Source organism: Sminthopsis crassicaudata, chromosome 4 (genome assembly GCF_048593235.1).
Source record: "Sminthopsis crassicaudata isolate SCR6 chromosome 4, ASM4859323v1, whole genome shotgun sequence".
NCBI lineage: Eukaryota > Metazoa > Chordata > Mammalia > Dasyuromorphia > Dasyuridae > Sminthopsis > Sminthopsis crassicaudata.
Window position 1 is genome coordinate 125,769,048 of NC_133620.1, and position 18,712 is coordinate 125,787,759.

The following is an 18,712-nucleotide window of genomic DNA, read 5'->3' on the forward strand; positions in this document are numbered from 1 at the left end:
GCTGTTACTATATACCTCATTCTGCTCTCTTGTATCAGTTCATGTAAATCTTCTCAGGTTTTTCTGAAATCCACCAGCTTGTCATTTCTTGTAATATATTTCATTATTATGAAATGAGAACAGTTTGGCATGACAACTTGTTCTGTCATTTCCCACTTAATAGATATTCCCTCAATTTCTGATTCTTTGCCACAACAAAAAGAGTTGCTATAAATATTTTTTGTAAAAGTAAGTCTCCCCCCCACCTCTTTAAAAAATCTTTTTGAGATACAGATTTAATCATGGTATTGTTGGATTAAATGATATGCATACTTTGATTATCCTTTGGGCATAGTTCCAAACTGCTCTTCAAAATGGTTGGATTGGTTTATATCTCCACGAAGATTACAATAGCATCCCAATTTTCCCACATCCCTCCATTATTTATCATTTTCCTTTTCTGTCAAACTAGCTAATGTGATAGCTATGGGGAAGTAGTTTTAATTTGTATTTCTGTAATCAGTAGTGATTTACAGAATTTTTGCATATAACTATGGTTAGGTTTAATTATTTTGTCTAAAAAGTGCCTGTCATATTCCCTGATCACTTATCAATTGAGGAATAACTTGTATTTTTATAAATTTAACTAAGTTCTGTATATATTTGAGAAATCAAGCCTTCATCAGAGATTTGCTTATAAAAAAGTTCTTTCCTAGCTTTCTGTTTTCCTTTTAAATTTTGATTGCATTGGTTTTGTTTGTGCAAAACTTTAAAATTTAAATATAATCACACTTATCCATTTTACATGTCATAATGCTCACTATCTCCTATTTGGTCATAAATCCAAAGATTTATCAAAATTATTTATCCTTTAAGGATCTTGCATTCTAATGGGGTATATGTATAGTTGGTTTTAGCTGATAGTCAGATAGAAAGATTCTATAGTCTTTCGAGTATAGAAACAAAGCAGATAGTGATATCTTTTCTTTAAATACCTTCAGATCTTATAATACCCTCATATAGCAAACTTAAGAAGCTATTTACTATGCCAGATCACATTCCTCCTCCCCACACTATCCCCTTCCTTAAATGTGTCATACTGAATATAATACTTTAGATATTACTAAATTAGATGTGCCCTGAACAAATCAAGAGTCTCTTTTATCCTGGAATTTACCCCTCTCTTAATTCAGTCCAAGACAAGATTATTGTTGGTCATATTTTGTTAAAGATATTGAGGAATAGTGAATAGAGTATTAGAAGTGGAATCAGCTAGCTGTGATTTTTGGTTAACTTTTGTGAATCTCAATAATTTTCATATGACTTATCTGCTAAACCTCAGACTGTGATCTTATCAGCCCTAATCCTGATTTTGTGCTATTTCCCACAGTAAAATAATTTTATAGATCTCTATGTATTCAGTGATCATGCAACTGTATCATATTAATATAAATGATTAAATATTTTATGGAAATAACATGCTCAGCTATACTTTGCCAATATATTTGAAGTTTTATTTTCCAAATTCCAGTTTAAAGCTCATTGCCATTAGATTGAAATTTATAGCAAGCTACTCAACATCTTTTGGGATTCTGACTTTGTCAGTTGCACATTTGATAAGCATTTATACCTTCCTAATAAAATTGGCTCAATTCAGAATCAAGTATAAATTCCTGAGTCAATGTGATACTAAAGAACAAGCACTTACAAGATAGTCAGAAAAAACAATACAAGGACATTCTCAAAATCTACTAAGAAAACAGAAATAAAGAGAGCAGTGAATTGTTCAGCAGCCTTTTTCTCTCCTTGGATATCTCTCTTTTCCTAATTTTTATTCTATCTTAATCACACAAAGGCATGGACATTCCACTGATTTTCAATTGATCTCATCATTGCCAATTAATTTGCCACTTTCATAATAGAGAACTCCAATATTATTCTTTCTAACCATAATCTTTTGCTTTTTTTCTGTTTGTTCGTCTCTGTACTTCTCCTACACATAACTAGCTCGCCATGATTTCTAGTCCCTTTCTCCTTCCTCTTCTCCCGGGCCATCATCATCATTCTGACCTCACTTTTTTTCTCTTTATGTGTCTTGATGCTATAAATAATTATGATAAATGATCTATATACCCTTGTCTCATCCTTACTGAGAAAGTAGTAAAAGTGGTCATGATCTCAAAGGATACCATTATTGCTAAATGATACTATTTAATTCTTTTCAACTACTTATGATATTCTCAACAGAGAATTTTGTTTTATCCTTTACTCACAAAATATAGACCATCTAAAGCCCTTCAACAACAATCCTTGGTCTCTTACATTGCTCCAGCCTCTGATGACAATGGTCCCCTTTCCAAAGCCAATTCTTTTCCTTATACTCTTCATTCCTTCTCCCATTTCCTTTAGTATGTCAAACAATTCTCTTTTCCATCTCTTTCCAACCCTTTCTAATCTGGTGCTTATTCAACAGAAATTGCTTCCTCCAGAGTTACCAATGATCCTTTATTGCTAAATCTAAATTGCCTTTTTCTCAATTTTTATCCTTTTCACTTTTTTTCTCCCCATATTGTTGTGACACTTCCTTTAGATCATCACCAACATTTTCTGCCTAGTTGTGGATAAAGCCTTCTCATGGTAATCTCATCAGCTTCTATAATTAATTATTATCACTGCACAGATGATAAACAGATCTAGATATTTATGTGCACTTTTTTGAGCTTTTATCTCATACTATCAATTGCTCATTTGGACATCCCTATTTGGATGCTCTCCAGGCATCTTAAATTCAACATATCCAAAATGGACTCACCTATCTTACAAATTTGTGTAATGCTATTAAGAGGTGATTTATCTAAATATCATACTTTTAAAATCTGGACACTTCATTACTCTTGTTTCATTAACCCTGTTTTTGTTGATGATTTGTTGTTATTTATCTCTCATAAATCCTCCTCTTTGGCTCTATGCAGCATGCTAAAGGGTTTTCTTTAGATTTCTTGATATTAGTTTATATTCTTGTTTATTGTTCATTCATTATACAAGATTTTACCTTCTTTTAATTTGATTATTTTAAATTATTTATATGAATGGTTTGTCATTAATGATACCTTATTTATGCCCACCATGATTTTACTCCATTGCTCTTTGTGAGCTGCACAATTTATTATTATTTTTTTTTTCCTGAGGCTGGGGTTCAGTGAGTTGCCCAGAGTCACACAGCTAGGAAGTGTTAAGTGTTTGAGACCATATTTGAACTCAGGTCCTCCTGACTTCAAGGCTGGTGCTCTATCTACTGCGCCGAGCTGCACAATTTTAATTCTAGAGAATTTATGGTATTCTGTGATATAGATTAAATAGACCAGTTTTTCAACTTTACCTAAGACAACTTCTGTTTATCTTGAATTGGATGAAGATAAATAAAATCTTTTGAAGGAGGCATTTTTGTCATGTAGAGCTATTTTTTGTCTATGAATACATGTTGCTTTTCATTCATAGTCTATTACATTTTGACAAGCCAATCCACTCAGTTTATATCCATGAATTATCTGACTGGTGAAGATCATTTTGAATGAAACTAGTCTCATAAATTGATGGAGTTATCAAATTCAAACAGTCTATTCCATCAACTAAATCATTGCTGAAAATACTAAAAATACAATAACCAGAATTGACTCCTGTGTAATTACATTCAAATCCTTTGAAAAACCAACATCAAAAAACTAGCCTAGTGATATTATTTCTACCTCAGGCAATAAAGTTACTGACAAAGAAGGTGTTCTTGTAATTCATCTTTTGTAGAATTGCCATGTATCACATTATTAGATGATTTTTATATTAATGCCTTTTTTCTAAAACTTAAAATTGATTTTTTTTTTATTTTACTGATTCTGTATATATGTAATACAAGTTAGACAAACCTACATGTTCCTTATATATGGTATAGTACTATGCCTAAGAACATAGATTAATATTTGTGGTAGAATTTTCTGGAAAATCATTTATTTTGTCTCCATATCCTCACCTAACCAGAGATTGATTAGAAACTTCTAATTTTTCTTGGGTCTGTTATTATGATAGGTATAAGTCAATAAGAGTACAAGTTTCTCTTCCTTTCCTTTTAGACCTGATTTTGGGTATATGGCACCTAAGGGAAAAATGATCTTAAATGATGAATTCGTACAGAATACTAAGAGTATGGAATTGCCCTTTGTAGTACTTGTTTGCCCTTCATTCATGAAGAGGACCAAGGCATCCGGAAGGTGATGCCATAACATTCAAGTGAATTAAATTTGAGTCAAGTCGATGCATGGTTGCCTGCATCACTTTCACCTTCAGGCCCATCTGAGTCCAGTGGCCAGATATAGATGAGAAGGCCTGGAGATTGTCTTGGATGCAATGGCCTTTTAAAGTTCTTTACCACATCTCTTTTTGATTGAGACCACACCCATTCAGTGCTCAATAGCAATTAAAATAAACAGCCTCTTTCACCTAGTCAAAAAAAAAAAAAAATTCTAAATAAATCTGGAGGAAGGGGGGAGGAGTCAATCTAGACTCAAAAAGTGACCAGTTGGGTCTTGGCCTTGGACCTATTGTGGCCTAATCTATGAAGTCCTAGTGGTTTTGGTTTAAGGATTGGTCCTTAATGAAGGAAGGAAGAAAGGAAGGAAAGGGAAAGAAATAAGGAAGGAAAGAAGAAGAGAGGAAGGGAGAGAGGGAGGAAGGGAGGGAAGGAGGGGAAAAGGAAAAAGGGAGGGGAAAAGGAAGAAGGGAGGGAAGAAAGGAAAGAGGGAAAGAGAGGGGAGGGAAGGAGTATGAAGGAGGGAAAAAGAGAATCAAAGAAAAAAGGAAAAGAAAAAGGAAAGGAAAGGAAAAAGGGAAGAAAAAGGAAGGATGAAGAAAGGAAGTTTCCCAATTGACCTGTTCCAATTGGGTCCCCAGTGGGGCAGCTCTACTCATAGAAGTTGTTCTTGAAGACCATGACATCAAGGAGTTATACCATGACATGCAAGTGAATTAGTTTAAGTTGAGGGAGAACTGTGCAAGGTCATTTTCCTCACTTTCCCTTGTGTAGCACCTTTTTTTTTTTTTTTAATAGTCTCATTTTTTAAAAATTCATGAGTTCCTGTTTAGTTATTATCACAATGCAAATGATTAGCAGTTTTAGCTGTATTCTGTCTTCTGAGTTCCAGTTCATCACTGACTCACTACTGATTATTTCCATCTGTATTTCCCCTAGGAATCTCAAACTCATCTTGTCACAGAATTCTTTCACTTTTGTAAATTATTTCTGTTAAGAGATACCATCCCAGTCACTGAGGATTTTAAACTTGGATGCATTTGAACTCTTCTCTCTAGCTCACCCCTTATAATCAGCTACTAAGTATTATTGATTTGGGGGTGGAGGCAGGACAGAAAAAGCTATTTTCCCTTTGTTCTGCTCACATAGTTACCAGTGTCATTTAGATACTCATCAACTCTCACCTAAAGTCTGTCACTACCTATTCTAATCCATCTTCCACACAACTACTGAATTGTTACATCTTTAATTTTTTAAATCTATTTTTAATTTATGGATTAAAGCTTTCCAGAATATAATAAAATAAAAATGATTGCACATGAAACTGCATGAAACTGTACAACTTGCTATTCTTTCTAAAAAAAAATATAAAATAAGGTCACCATCCACCCTCTCCCCTTGCCCTAGAGATGTTTATCATTAGAAACAAAAGTTTGATTGTATGTATATACGTAAAATTCTATACATACTTTTAGCTATCAGTTCTTTCTCTGGACACAGATAGCATCTTCTTTCAAATGTCCTTTGTAGCTAATTTGGGTATTCATAGTAGTCAAAAGGACTTACTCAACCTAAGTTGTTCTTAAAACAATACTGCCATTGTTATATGCAACATTCTTTGGTCTTGCTCTTTTATTTTGTACAAGTCTAAACATGTTTTTCTTATATCATTGAGCTAATCATTTCTTACTGCAGAGTAGTAATTCCATCATATAATACAATTTGTTCATCCATTCCTCAAAATGGACATCCCTATAAGTACCAAAGAGAGCTGTTCTAAATACTTTGTAAGTATTTACAACATGTAAGGTTCTTTTCCTGTTGCCCTAATCATCTTTGGAAATAAACCTAAAGTCAAAATGGATACAAAATACAAGATAGAGATAATACAAGAAAATTTAAATATGGAACATATGATTTACCAAACTGATTTTTTTAAAGTATATGTCTGAAATTCTTTGCTATCACACTTTGGCTTTCTCTTTTCAGACTTATTGCATGTTACTTCCTTTCACATACACCATGTTCTCAACAAACAGGCCTACTTGCTCTTCTCATACACAACATTCCATCTCCTCTCTGTGTCATTTCACAGGTTGCACATCCCTAGAACGCCTTGTCACCTCAGTTAGTAGAAATTCTAACTTGTTAATATTCAGTTCAAACGTGACCCCTTGTATGAGACCTATCTTTCCCACTTACTAGAGCCCTATCACCCTTCAAAAATCATTTGGTATTTGTGTATCATATATTTTATGTTTATATATTGTTATACATATTGTCTTCCCTCAACTTCCCCAAGAGAAGATCCTAAAGGAGAGGCACTGCCACTTTTTTTCTTTTTTGTACCCAAATATCCCATATGATAACTTAATATGAAATAGCCTCTTAACAAATTCTTATTGAATAAATTAGTAATAAGTAAATATTTATATGATTTATCTAATATTAACAAGAGAAATAAATTAGTTCAGCATATTAAAAAATTTATTAAAAACAGCTCCAATCAAGTGTCTGAAGAATCAGCATATGAAACTGGTGCTTTTTAAAATTTATAGTGTAACCATTATTGTTGTTTTTCCTAAATATAATCAAAATCAGAAAATGTACTCAGATTTTAGTGTTTACTGTAATCAAAGTAAGATTGCTTACAAATTTTAATTTCCTTTTTTTCTACAGAACCTATTTTGATAACATAGTCGCAATAGATTCTCTACTTGAACACATAATGGTAGGTTTGTTCTTATTTTTTAAGTGATGTTATTAAGTCTTAAGAATATGAGGTGTACTTATAGAAATTTCTATTAATATTAAGAATGATTATATTTAATAAAAAGTAATTTGGGTCTTGTCAAATTACTTTTAATTTCCAATAAAGGGCCTACTCTTTCAAATAAATTGTTTTCTTGAATTTTTTTAAAGAAAATTAACCTTTGCTTAAGTAAAGCAGAATAGACTTTTGTTTCTTTTCAATTATGAGTTATTTGATATTTCTAGCCTTACTAGTAAATACTTCATTACCCTTTTCTCAAAAACATAACTGGAAGCATCAGACATGTCAACTGATGCAACAAAATGTTTTCAGTCCTTTGAGCTGTTTTTAAATTTGGTCCTTCAGGTTTTGATGCCTTTTTTACTTTGCTACATCACAGGTCCTGATAATGGAGGATTTTGTATAGTCTAATCTGACTATTAACGAATATTAACTTATATTTTTCCTTCCTAAAAGCTAACTAGCATGGAAGAGAAGAGCCATGGACAGTATTCCATGATGGCATGTAGCATTTTCCATATTTTGTCACTTAAAATATTTCAGCTTTTTACTGTGCTCTCCTCTTTCAAGCTTTCCCCTTGTGCAGAATGTCAGCACTCCAAAACTATATGCAGTTATTTTTGCCCTTTCCTCAAAGACAATCTCAGTGTTTCTGATGAGGTAACATAGAATTAAGTTTCTTACAAAAATATTCAAGGACTGCCATGCTATATCTTCACTGTGGAGTCTTCTACAAAGAAGACTTCTATGTACATAAAGATAGATGGACTTCAGAATCATGGCATGTTAGGCCAAATGCATAAGATAATTTAGAACGTTGAAATGTTGAAAGCTTTGTATCAATGTATTAAAAACAAGAGCTTTAGATCTTTGGTCTTAATTTTCACTAGAATGTTTTAAAATATGTGTTTTAAAAACTTTGAATTTCATAGCCAAGAACCACTATTCCCTTAAAAAGAAAGCTTTCTTGGCAAAGTTTTTAAAGATATGATTTTTATTTGTTAGTTTAATTTGCTGTTCTTTATTGACAGTAAAATATCCACACATCTACATTTTATTTCCAATGTGTGAAATGTAATTCTGCTCTTTACTCTCAGCATTTCCTAAGTGAAGAACACACAGATCCACTGGACCCCTCTTATCTATTTTTGTCACAACTGCTTTTGACATTCTACGGTAGAGCCTGTGTAAAAAAGAGATCACTCTACTTATTGTCAAACTTTTCAAGAGAGACAGATTATTTTTAATCCATTGTAAAGGCATAAATTGCAGACTAAAGCAGTATATTATTGGTGTCCTTGAAAATGATGTATATTTTTTTATTACAGGGATCTTTGTTAACATTGTTTTGTAATGCACTATGTTTTTATGGAAATGTCCTCAAGCTTTATTGAGGTGTAGAAGTCTATTTGCTTCATCTAAAACCAAATGAAAAAAAAAAGTCAAATTTATTCATGTTTATTAATTGATAATTGTTTCTGTTATCTCTTCCCTACTTTTAACTGAAATTTCTTGCTCTTTCAGCAAAAAGACATTTTTACCTTGTAGTTTGCTATCTTGAAGCTTATTAAATCAATAAACTTTATTTCACATAATATTTGGAGTCCTCTTGTATGCATGGTTGTAGGATTTTCTTCTGTAATAAAATTAATGAATTTTTGATAGCCATTTTCCTCATAACTATCCCTTTTATACCTCTTAGGTTTTATAGTTGTGTTCTGGGTGATGAAAATCACACACTTTGATCACTGAACAGTGAGGTGAATCATAGTACAGCACAATGAATCATAGAATCTTCAGAAGCCATGTAGGTCAATGTATACATCAGCACAGACAGCATAGAGTAGTAGAACTTTTTTCTCCTTAGTTATTATTAAATTTATTTCATCATTATAACTTATTAGGATCTTTTTGAGGGATTCTAATTTTTTTATCCAATATGTCTATTTTCCTCCCAAATCTATATAAACATACTGCTTCAGCTTCATCTGAGTCATTCATAACATTCTGGAGAATAAACGAATAAAATGGAATTAACAGTTTTAAAAAATGTAAAGAGCAAGTGTGCTTTAGTTTCTCCCTTGATTCTAACGTTTTTCTCTTTTCTTTGTGGATATTTATGGATTAGATAAGAATTTCCCTGTTCCCCTTATCTTGAATCCTTTCTGCCTCCCACAGAAGACACTTTAGTTAATTTTTATTGATTTCTTAGTGTTTGGTAGCCACAAATGTTCAGAATTTCCTGTTCTATAATATAATATTAGTAACCTAATGTACTTGAAGAAAATAAAGAGAAGGATGGAATGAAGAAGGAAAATCAGGAGGAGATTTAGAAGGGTGGAATAAAATTAATTTTTAATGATGATGATGATGATAAAAAGCTTTTTTGTAGTGCCAACTATGTGCCAGGCTTTATATTAAATGCTTTACAAATATTATTTCATTTGATCCTCACAATAATGAGAAGGAGCTATGTTTTATTTTTATTAACATTTTACAGATAAAGGAAATAAGGCAACTAGATGTTAAATGATTTGCTGAGAGTTACACAGTTAATAAGTGTTAAGAGATTTGAGACTGGAATTGAACTCTAGTCCTTACTCCAAGCCTGGCATATATCCACTAAGTCAATAATAATTAGAGTTGTCATAATATTAAATTGTAACAATAAAGTGTTAATTATCTTTTATGATCAAACTTCTTTACTTCTCCTGGTTTTTTCCTGATTTTAACAAGGTGATCCTGAGGGAAATTCCAAGTCTGCCAACCAACCAACCTGCCAAGGATTCTGCTATAGCCAGGGATATATTATCAGCTCCATAAGAGCACTTGGGGTAAATTGAGGGTCAATTAAATCAATTAGATTGATAAAAATATATACAGATCTTAGGTTCTACCAGTTATATTTTTATCAGGGAAAACAGTAAAACATATATCAAATTGGGATGATAAATTTAGACCAGGAGGACACGAATTAGTTTTCAAGGTCTAGATGTAGTATATGTCTATATAATTTTAACAAATTTATTCAGTTGGGGAAACTAATTGAATTAGTTGTTTGTTTGATAGTTTAAGTATTATTTGTGTCTCTAAATATCAATAGGCTTAAAAATCATTTAAAAAATCAAGTTAGATTAGAAAAAGGCAAGGAATTCAAAGGTAGAAGAACTGATGTTATTGAAATGAATGACAGGATTGGAAGGGTAGTAAGGACATAATAGAAGAAAGAAGGATTAAATATTGTGACAAGGATGAAGTTCTGTTCCATTGTGTGGTCAAAGAATAGATTTGGCCATCATAAAAACTGAGAAATTGACAGTATAATGATCTTATTATCAATTGTTAGAAGAATCAGCGACATAGCTACTGAAATCTCTGGGGATGATTTAAGAGGAAGACTATAAATTCTTAATGGTAATTAAGGAATTGTTCTGGAGGTCAGTATCAGTAAATAACAGAAAGAACTGAGAGAAGACAAAAATCACCTGAACTTCAAAGGAAGAGAAATGATTGTAGCTGAGTAAGGATTTAGAAGTAACCATGGGAAGTAAAAAATATGTCCTTAATCTGATTTTAAAAGTAAGAACAATCATTCTTTCAAATTAAAATGAGAGTAAGGAAAATAAATGGTGATTCCAGTGAAACAAATTAAAATGATAGTAAGAAAAACAAGTGATGATTCTAATGCAACTCAACATTCCTATTTAGTAGTGATGATTAAAATGTATGGTTTTTGCAGTTATAATTAAGATACAAGAAAATTTCCTGATAAGATATTAAGACCTAATGAGTAGGAATTATATATTCAAAGAAAAGAATTAAATACATATATGAACTATGCAAATGTACACACACATATAAATCTACATCTACTTCAAATAAATTATTATTCATATATTTGGTTAAAAAAAAAAGAAATGTGTTTGAGGATGAATAGAAGATGGATGAAGAAGAAATAAATATTATGAATAATAGTAATTCTGAGGAATTAGATTGTAATTAAATGCTCCTCTTTCCTCCACCTTTTCAAATTTGCTCTTTAATTCAAACAAATGAGGAGAAATGCAAAAGATATGGAATTATTGATTGGTTTATGAAAAGTAACTGTTTCTGTGAATGCTAAATATTTAATGTAAATTACTTTTGACAAATTGTGGAAGGCGCTTAGAAATCAGAAGATCATGGAGCAAGGCTTGGAAGAAGGAGGAATTAGAGGTTGCTCATTCTCTTTATTTTATAGATAAGGAAGCAAAGTCCACAAAAATTAAGCCCTTTACCTTGCTTATGGTCAGGCCAGTTGTTAATGACAAAGCCCAGATTTAAACTAAAATATTATAACATTAAATTTAAAAATCTTTTTCACTTGCTCCACATTTCCCCTTGTTCCAGAGCAAAGATTGTCCAGCATTTACTTAATGCCTTGGTTAGGCCTCCTACAAGAGGTGTTTCTTCATGTCTAATTTTTATTTTGTGTTTTTTCCTTAGATATATGCAAAAAATTTGGTGAATGCAGATCGTTGTGCACTTTTCCAGGTAGACCATAAGAACAAAGAATTATATTCAGACCTTTTTGATATTGGGGAGGAAAATGAAGGGAAGCCTGTCTTTAAGAAGACCAAAGAAATAAGGTATGCAATGAAGTAAAAAGCAAATAGGCTGTGATTACAGATGTGCAGGTATTATGTTACCCGCTTTCTGTGCCAATTCACAGGTATGCTGACAACACTTGTCATACTGTGATATCATTCCCACCAGGACCCGCCTCCAGAAGGTAGTACTTCTGGGAATGACATTGCAGTGCCACCGAAACAGCCTCTCTGAAGCAATAACGTCACTCCTGGAAATGCCCTCTTCCGGAGGCGGTCCTTTTGGAAATCATGGTGGAAAAACTTACTAGTGTGCTAAGGTAGGTCCAGGTGCACCCTGTCTGCTCTTATGGATCTTCCATGTAGAAGAGCATGGAGATATTTCATAAGGATATCTCAGCACTAAGCATCTCTTCAGCCATATCTCTTAACATCAAAGAATCAAATACAGTATGGCTTATGTGGTTAATTTGGGCATTATGTTGACCAGTTTAGATCACTGCACAGTCATTGCAATCAGTTATAGCTATATTTCATACTTGAAACTGGAATAATAATCAAAAATCAATAAATGGCTACCACAGATAGGATTCTGTTTACAGAAATCATCTAATAACAACATTGTATGTCAATGGAATGTTTATTTGGCTGATGTAGACATGGACTTTTTCCACATTCAAGTGAGAAAATATGTGGAGCACTCTAGCATAACCCCCAAATTATAAAGAATTTGATGTAGACAACTCTTAATTTATCTTTATTTTAATCTTTTCTTTTTCTTACATTAAGACAAAGCATTGTGATAATTGCCAGATTCCAATGCATTTTTGTCTCTTAGTAAACTACATTCCACTGGGCAAACGTGTCCCTGGATCATAGTAAAAATTGGCTAGCTAACTTACATACTTTATGTTATCAGGAAACCAAAACTATATATTTATTCTTTTTGATTTGCTAAGACTTTGGGACACTGGGCTTGTAGTCAGGGAGACCTGAGTTCAAATACAGCCTCAGACATTTAGTGGCTGTGTTACCCTAGTCAAGTTATTTTACTTGGTTTGCCTCATCTGTAAAATGAGATGGAGAGAGAAATGACAAAATGCCCCTGTATCTAAACAAAAACAACCTAGTTGTTGAGTCATTTGTTTAAAGTCTGAATGTATGCTACTATTTTGAAGATCATTTAATATGTTGTTTCTTTTAACTACATCAGACTATTGGAGAATTAAATTTCCAATTAAATTTAAGTTGCAACAGAAGACATTATAATCACCAACGTAAAATTCCTTTGTAAAAACAGCAAAATGACAAAGTGAAAATTACCTTTATGGTTTTTGTGAAATGAAATAATCTTTTGTTTGTTTATTGGCATTTTGAATGTTATATTGTTATTTTACTTATAGCTTCATTTAACCATAACTATTTTATATAATGATATTGATATAGTATATTAATTTATATAACATATATGTGATATAATTTACAGGTATTATCCCTATAATAATACACACAAAATATTTTATACTATTTACTTCCACTTAGCACCATTTTATTGTAAATGTCTAATTGTAAGATTCATTCTCAGTCAATTCAGTTAAAGTTTGCAGCTTGATGGCATTAATTTCATAAACCTTTGTCATTACTTACTTTGTGCAAGGGTAATAAATGCAATTCTTTTATACTGATCACTTCTGAAACCAGTACTATTCAATATTTGTCACATAGCTACAGTAATAAAATAATCTTAATAATGTTTGAAATGAATTTAGTTTTGACATTTGTGAGTTTTTATGTCCAAATGCATTTGAAACATAAAAAGTGAGTTATTCTTTATATGATAATTCTGTTTCAAACTTCTTAAAGGCTTTTCTCATTAATCCTCATGGAATTTTATGTTAACATTATGGTCCTGGGTATCCTTTACAAAGGCAGGCAAGAATTAGTGATGTATCTTGAAGAATTTGTAATGAGTGACAGAAAGAATATGGAAATGATAGTCTTCTAGTTAATTTTCTCATAATCAGTCCAGTACTCACTTGGAGAAATTTTTGTAGGATGATGTTAAACTCTGCACCGTTTACTGCTTATCAAGAATAGGACAGGGTTCACTGACCTTGTGCCTTTCTTGGTGCCAGATTTAGCAAGGGGGAAGAAGTCCTATGATGGACTTGCTATGACTGTGGGAGTCACCATGCTTCTCAAGATTTTTTGGCAACATGGGCTATGAATTAACTTGATATGCAATTTATTGTGCTATGGATATTGAAGTTTTCCTTTTCTCTTCCTGAAAATCATCAATGAACATTTATGACATCTTTTAGATGCTATTATAATGTAATACTCTGCCACCACTTGATAGGGATGAGAGAACCAAAATTTGATTATGCTTATTTATAAATCAAGCAGTCAGGCAGGCAGTCATTCAGTCAACTGTTACTTCTTATGTACTTCCTATGTGCCAATCACTGAGTTAAGTTCTGGGGATGATAACAAAGAAAGGCAAAAACAGCCCCTTTTTTTGAACTGATATTCTAATAGGGGAAACAATGTATAAATAAATAGATGTAACTATGTCCTCACAAAACATTTATCAAGTGTCTGCATTTTTGGCTTTGCACTAACTTCTTTTTTTTTTTTTTTTTTTTTTTTAATGACACCACCTTATAGAGACACTCCTTTTAAAACACAATTCTTGCTTTTCAAAATAAATAGTAACAGCAAATAGTGGAAAATAAATCATTAAGAAGGTGATTTAAAAATGCATTGAATTTTGACAAAAACTAAAATTTGTATGGCCAGTAATCTTATAAAATGTCACAAAATTAGGTTGCAATCTAGAATATTTAAAAACATTTTCAATGTATTTTCTATAACAAGATTATGAAGTTAATTGCTATGTATTTTTTAGTATTTTAAAAATAATTTGAATACAGAATTGAAAGAAAGCTTTTTAAGTTCAAATTTACTAGCATTTAATCCTGTTTGAAGCTTAATGTCAATTTACTGATTAGCATGCCTCTTTTTTTTATCTGTGTACAGATTTTCTATTGATAAAGGAATAGCTGGTCAGGTGGCTAGAACAGGGGAGGTCCTTAACATCCCAGATGCTTATGCAGACCCACGCTTTAACAGGTAAGAAATATTTGGTGGAAGGACACAGGTAATTTTTTTCTTAAAACGATGTCAAGAATGGGCAATAGGATTGTTATAACCTAAATGCTAGCTGTAATTATGCAAAACATATTACAGTGCTATAATAGCTAACATTTATGTAGCACTATAAGGCTTTCAAAGGACTGTACTAAGTATCTTAATTAATCCTTACAACAATATTAAGAAATAGGTGCTATTCTTATCTTCTGTTGATATTGCAGATGAGACTAAGGCTGAGAGAAGTAAGGTTACTTGTACAGAGCTATGTGGCTAAAAAGTATCTTGAGGCAGAATTCCATTGTCGTCTTGTTGCTAAATAGTTCAGCTCTTCTTTTACTTAGCACCTTCATCTCTTTGTATTGTAATGCCCCAATTATGAAGTACCATAGCTAACATTAATCTACTTAATTTCAAAAAAGTTTTAATTCATGCTATTAAGGTCATGACAAATGGAATGATAAGGCCCATGATAATAAAAACAATTAATTTTTAAAAAGTTTATTTGAAAATTCAGATTGAATGTATTCATCTAAAGAACAATTTTTGTATAACACTTTCTAATCAAAGATATAGTTTTCTGGAAATAGATCATGCTTGAAAGGAAAAGGAATGTAAGAATATCCTTTTAGCAAGTTTAAAAGAGTTATATCCCTATTTTCAAATCAATTTAACTTTTTTTCCAGAATATTTGGGGGAAACAAGTGATGCTGTGCCTGTCATTTCATGATTATAGAGAATTACTATGCTCTCTATCAAAGCGATTTTCCTACAACTTAAAGCTTTCTTTGGGTAACTGTGAAGTGCTTTGCCCAGGGTCACATAGCTAGTGTTCCATAAAACAGAAGCATCAAACAAGTGACCTGCAAGTCACATTTCAAGCAACACTTTTACTGCAGGCACCAGATTAAATTATAACAGGGACATATTTTATTAAAAAAAAAAAAAAAAAAAAACATTGTACAACAGAGGTAATGCTAATATATAGTTTTATATATAGCTCTGCAGCCAGTAAAGCTTCTTCTCTGTGGTTCATTGGCCTTGTTTCTATTTGAATGACTTCACTATTTTAAGGGGCAGGACTTGAATCATATCCTCTGGATTGAGGCCTCACCTTCAGCTTCCATGTTATCTTTCCAAAAATGAATAGGTTGACAACTAAATAAATATATTTAGTTGACATTTTTGACATTTCAGAACTAGACAAATTTTATATACGCATTTATGAGATTATTTCTGTTTAATTTTACAATTTATATATTAATTTCTTTAAGAATTTAAGACCTTTATTATTTTGAATTTTATTTTGAATGAAGGATTGAATGAGTAGATAAAAAGTGACTATTATCACTTAAAAGTATTCTAGATGCTGTACTGAATGTTATAGATACAAATCTAAAAAGTAAAATAGTTCCTGCCTTGAAGTAGCTTCCTTTTTAATAGGGGGACAACACATTTAAGGGAGTGATTGGTCACAGGGCATTTTGGTCAGCAGTATCAGAGGTATGCTGAATTGAGCCCTATGTCAGTTGACATCCCTATTTCAGAAGTAATAGATATTATTGACTTAATTACTGTGTTCACAGAAAGAAGTAAAATGGGGAGACAGGCTGAGGACATTCTATGTAACATGTAATAACACTATGTAATGTGATGGCCTAAGTGAATGACTGGACAGTCAGATGATTGGATAGAATATTGCATATTTGCACCCATTCATTCCCCAATTAAGACCATAGATTCTTAGGACAGAAACCCAAAATGGACAAGATTCCCTCAAGATTGAGAAAAAAGTCATAAAGATTGGAAACAGAAGGACTTGTTTACTTGGGGAGAAACACACGATAGATAGCAAGATGGTTTCTTTTTCATTGTAAAGAACATTTTTGTTGTTGAATTTTTGAAGCATGTAAGCAAGAACAAACACAAAAATACAGCCAAATAAAGATGTAATAATCAGGAAATATGATTTTGAGGTTCCAAAGTATCTTTAGTTTCATTTCTCTTGTGAGAAATTTATATTTTCCTTTCCATTTATATATTCCTTTCCAACTTGTTATCTCCTAGTTCTCCAATAAATTCTTCACAAATGTCTACCTGATATGCTGAGGGTGGGTGTTCACTTAATCCTCCCAGTTGAGCACTGTGGCTGACTTTTTACTCATCCATTACAGGATATGTAGATAACCAGGTCTTCTAGTATAAGTAAATAGCAATTGCTTCTGTTTTGGCCAGAAATCCTGAAGTTTCTCCTCCCAAAATAAATTTTTTAGGGGATGGGGGGGACAAAACTGCATAAAAGAAGTTATTTTCTTCCTTATTTCTCACCTATCCTTAATCAATGATTGCCTCAAATGAGACCTGTTAAAGACCTTAGTTTAAAAAAAAAGTCTCCTAATGCATTCAGTCATCTCCAGTAGTTCTGATTTAAATCTTGATGTGAGTTGACACAGACCTCCCTCACTGAAATCTCCCATGTTATGTTTTATTTCCTGGACGTTGGGATCCTCTTTGAGAATGAAAGCCAAATGGCCACATTGAGCTAATTGCAATAAATTATAGCATTGCAGAGGCTTGTGATTAGGATCCATAATCAGTGTAAAAATCAGTAGAGATACAGATCTAGCTTTTATCTAATCATGTGTTTTATAAACAAGATTAAACACAGAACTTTTGTTTCTTAATGACATGGTTTGGAAAATAATGTATTAAAGTTTTTGGATAGTATCTCTAAAGTAAAATATTCTAAAAAATTAATAAATAGCTTTGCCATACATTTTAATTTTTAATCCAGTTTTCAAAATATCAAAAAGGATATTAGAGCAAATTTAATGATTTTTTAACAATATAATTTAAAGTATCTCCACTAAAGTGCTATTGTGCTACCTGATCCCTTATCATGTCATATAGGTGAGTTTGAATTCTCTCAATATTTAAGATTGTAAAGTTTGTTTTTCAGTTGAGTCTAATACCCTTGCATTTGAACACCAATTAATTACTTCTCTGAATATTTTCCTTTTTTGATACTATCAATTTAGTGATTGTACTTTTGCCCTTAGTGTTAATGTTTTCTTAACTCTTGAATAATTACCATCTTATTAAATAAAAATAATTAAGAATTATTAGATAGATGGTACATTAATAATTTTCTTTTCCTTTTGTCTTTTTTCGCAACTCAGGGAAGTAGACCTATATACAGGGGTATACCACTCGAAATATATTGTGTATGCCTATTGTGAGTCGAGGGAGCGTAATTGGTGTTGTGCAGATGGTAAACAAAATAAGTGGAAGTGCCTTCTCCAAAACAGATGAAAACAACTTTAAAATGTTTGCAGTCTTTTGTGCTTTAGCCTTACACTGTGCTAATGTAAGTAATATTCTCAAAGTGTTTTCTGGAATCCAATATTGATTTTAAAAATCTTAAAGTTTTCAAGTATTTGCCAATTCTGTCATCTCTGCTGATTAAAGTGATTTATTATTTTTATACATTTAATAATCACAGGAACAAGTAGAATATTTATTTCAATCAAATGAGCCTAATGCCCAAAACTTTATTCAGGTATCCTAAAAAGTGTGAAAAGCAAAGAAAAAAAAGTTTATGGAAAGTCAGAAATTATTAGCATCTTGTATAGTTCAAATGAAAAAAAAAAATCAACAAAGTAGGGAAATATTGTTCAGGTCATAATCTTGTATGAATATTACTTGAGAAAACATGACCCCAAATTTAGTGATTCATAGCATAATATTAACATTATGAGAATGTTAATAGCTTGAATTCTACTTGTTTTGCTCTATTGCCCTCTTGTGGAAAAATGAATTATTGCTTCAACTTTAAGGAAGAAATATAGTTAAAAGAATGAAAAGATCAATATCCTAATATCACATTTGAAAGGACAAAATTACAGTTATTAAATACTTTAGATA

At 31.9% G+C, this 18,712-nt stretch overlaps 1 protein-coding gene across 1 annotated transcript in view; it reads left to right on the plus strand.

Moving 5' to 3' along the window:
• Nucleotides 1-18,712, plus strand: part of PDE10A (phosphodiesterase 10A) — a 736,567-nt gene that overhangs the window by 660,662 nt on the left and 57,193 nt on the right. Inside the window, 5 exon segments of the mRNA XM_074309355.1 lie at nucleotides 6,959-7,010; nucleotides 11,538-11,680; nucleotides 14,678-14,770; nucleotides 17,968-17,986; nucleotides 17,988-18,155. Of these exon segments, the coding sequence (XP_074165456.1) occupies nucleotides 6,959-7,010; nucleotides 11,538-11,680; nucleotides 14,678-14,770; nucleotides 17,968-17,986; nucleotides 17,988-18,155 (475 nt within the window).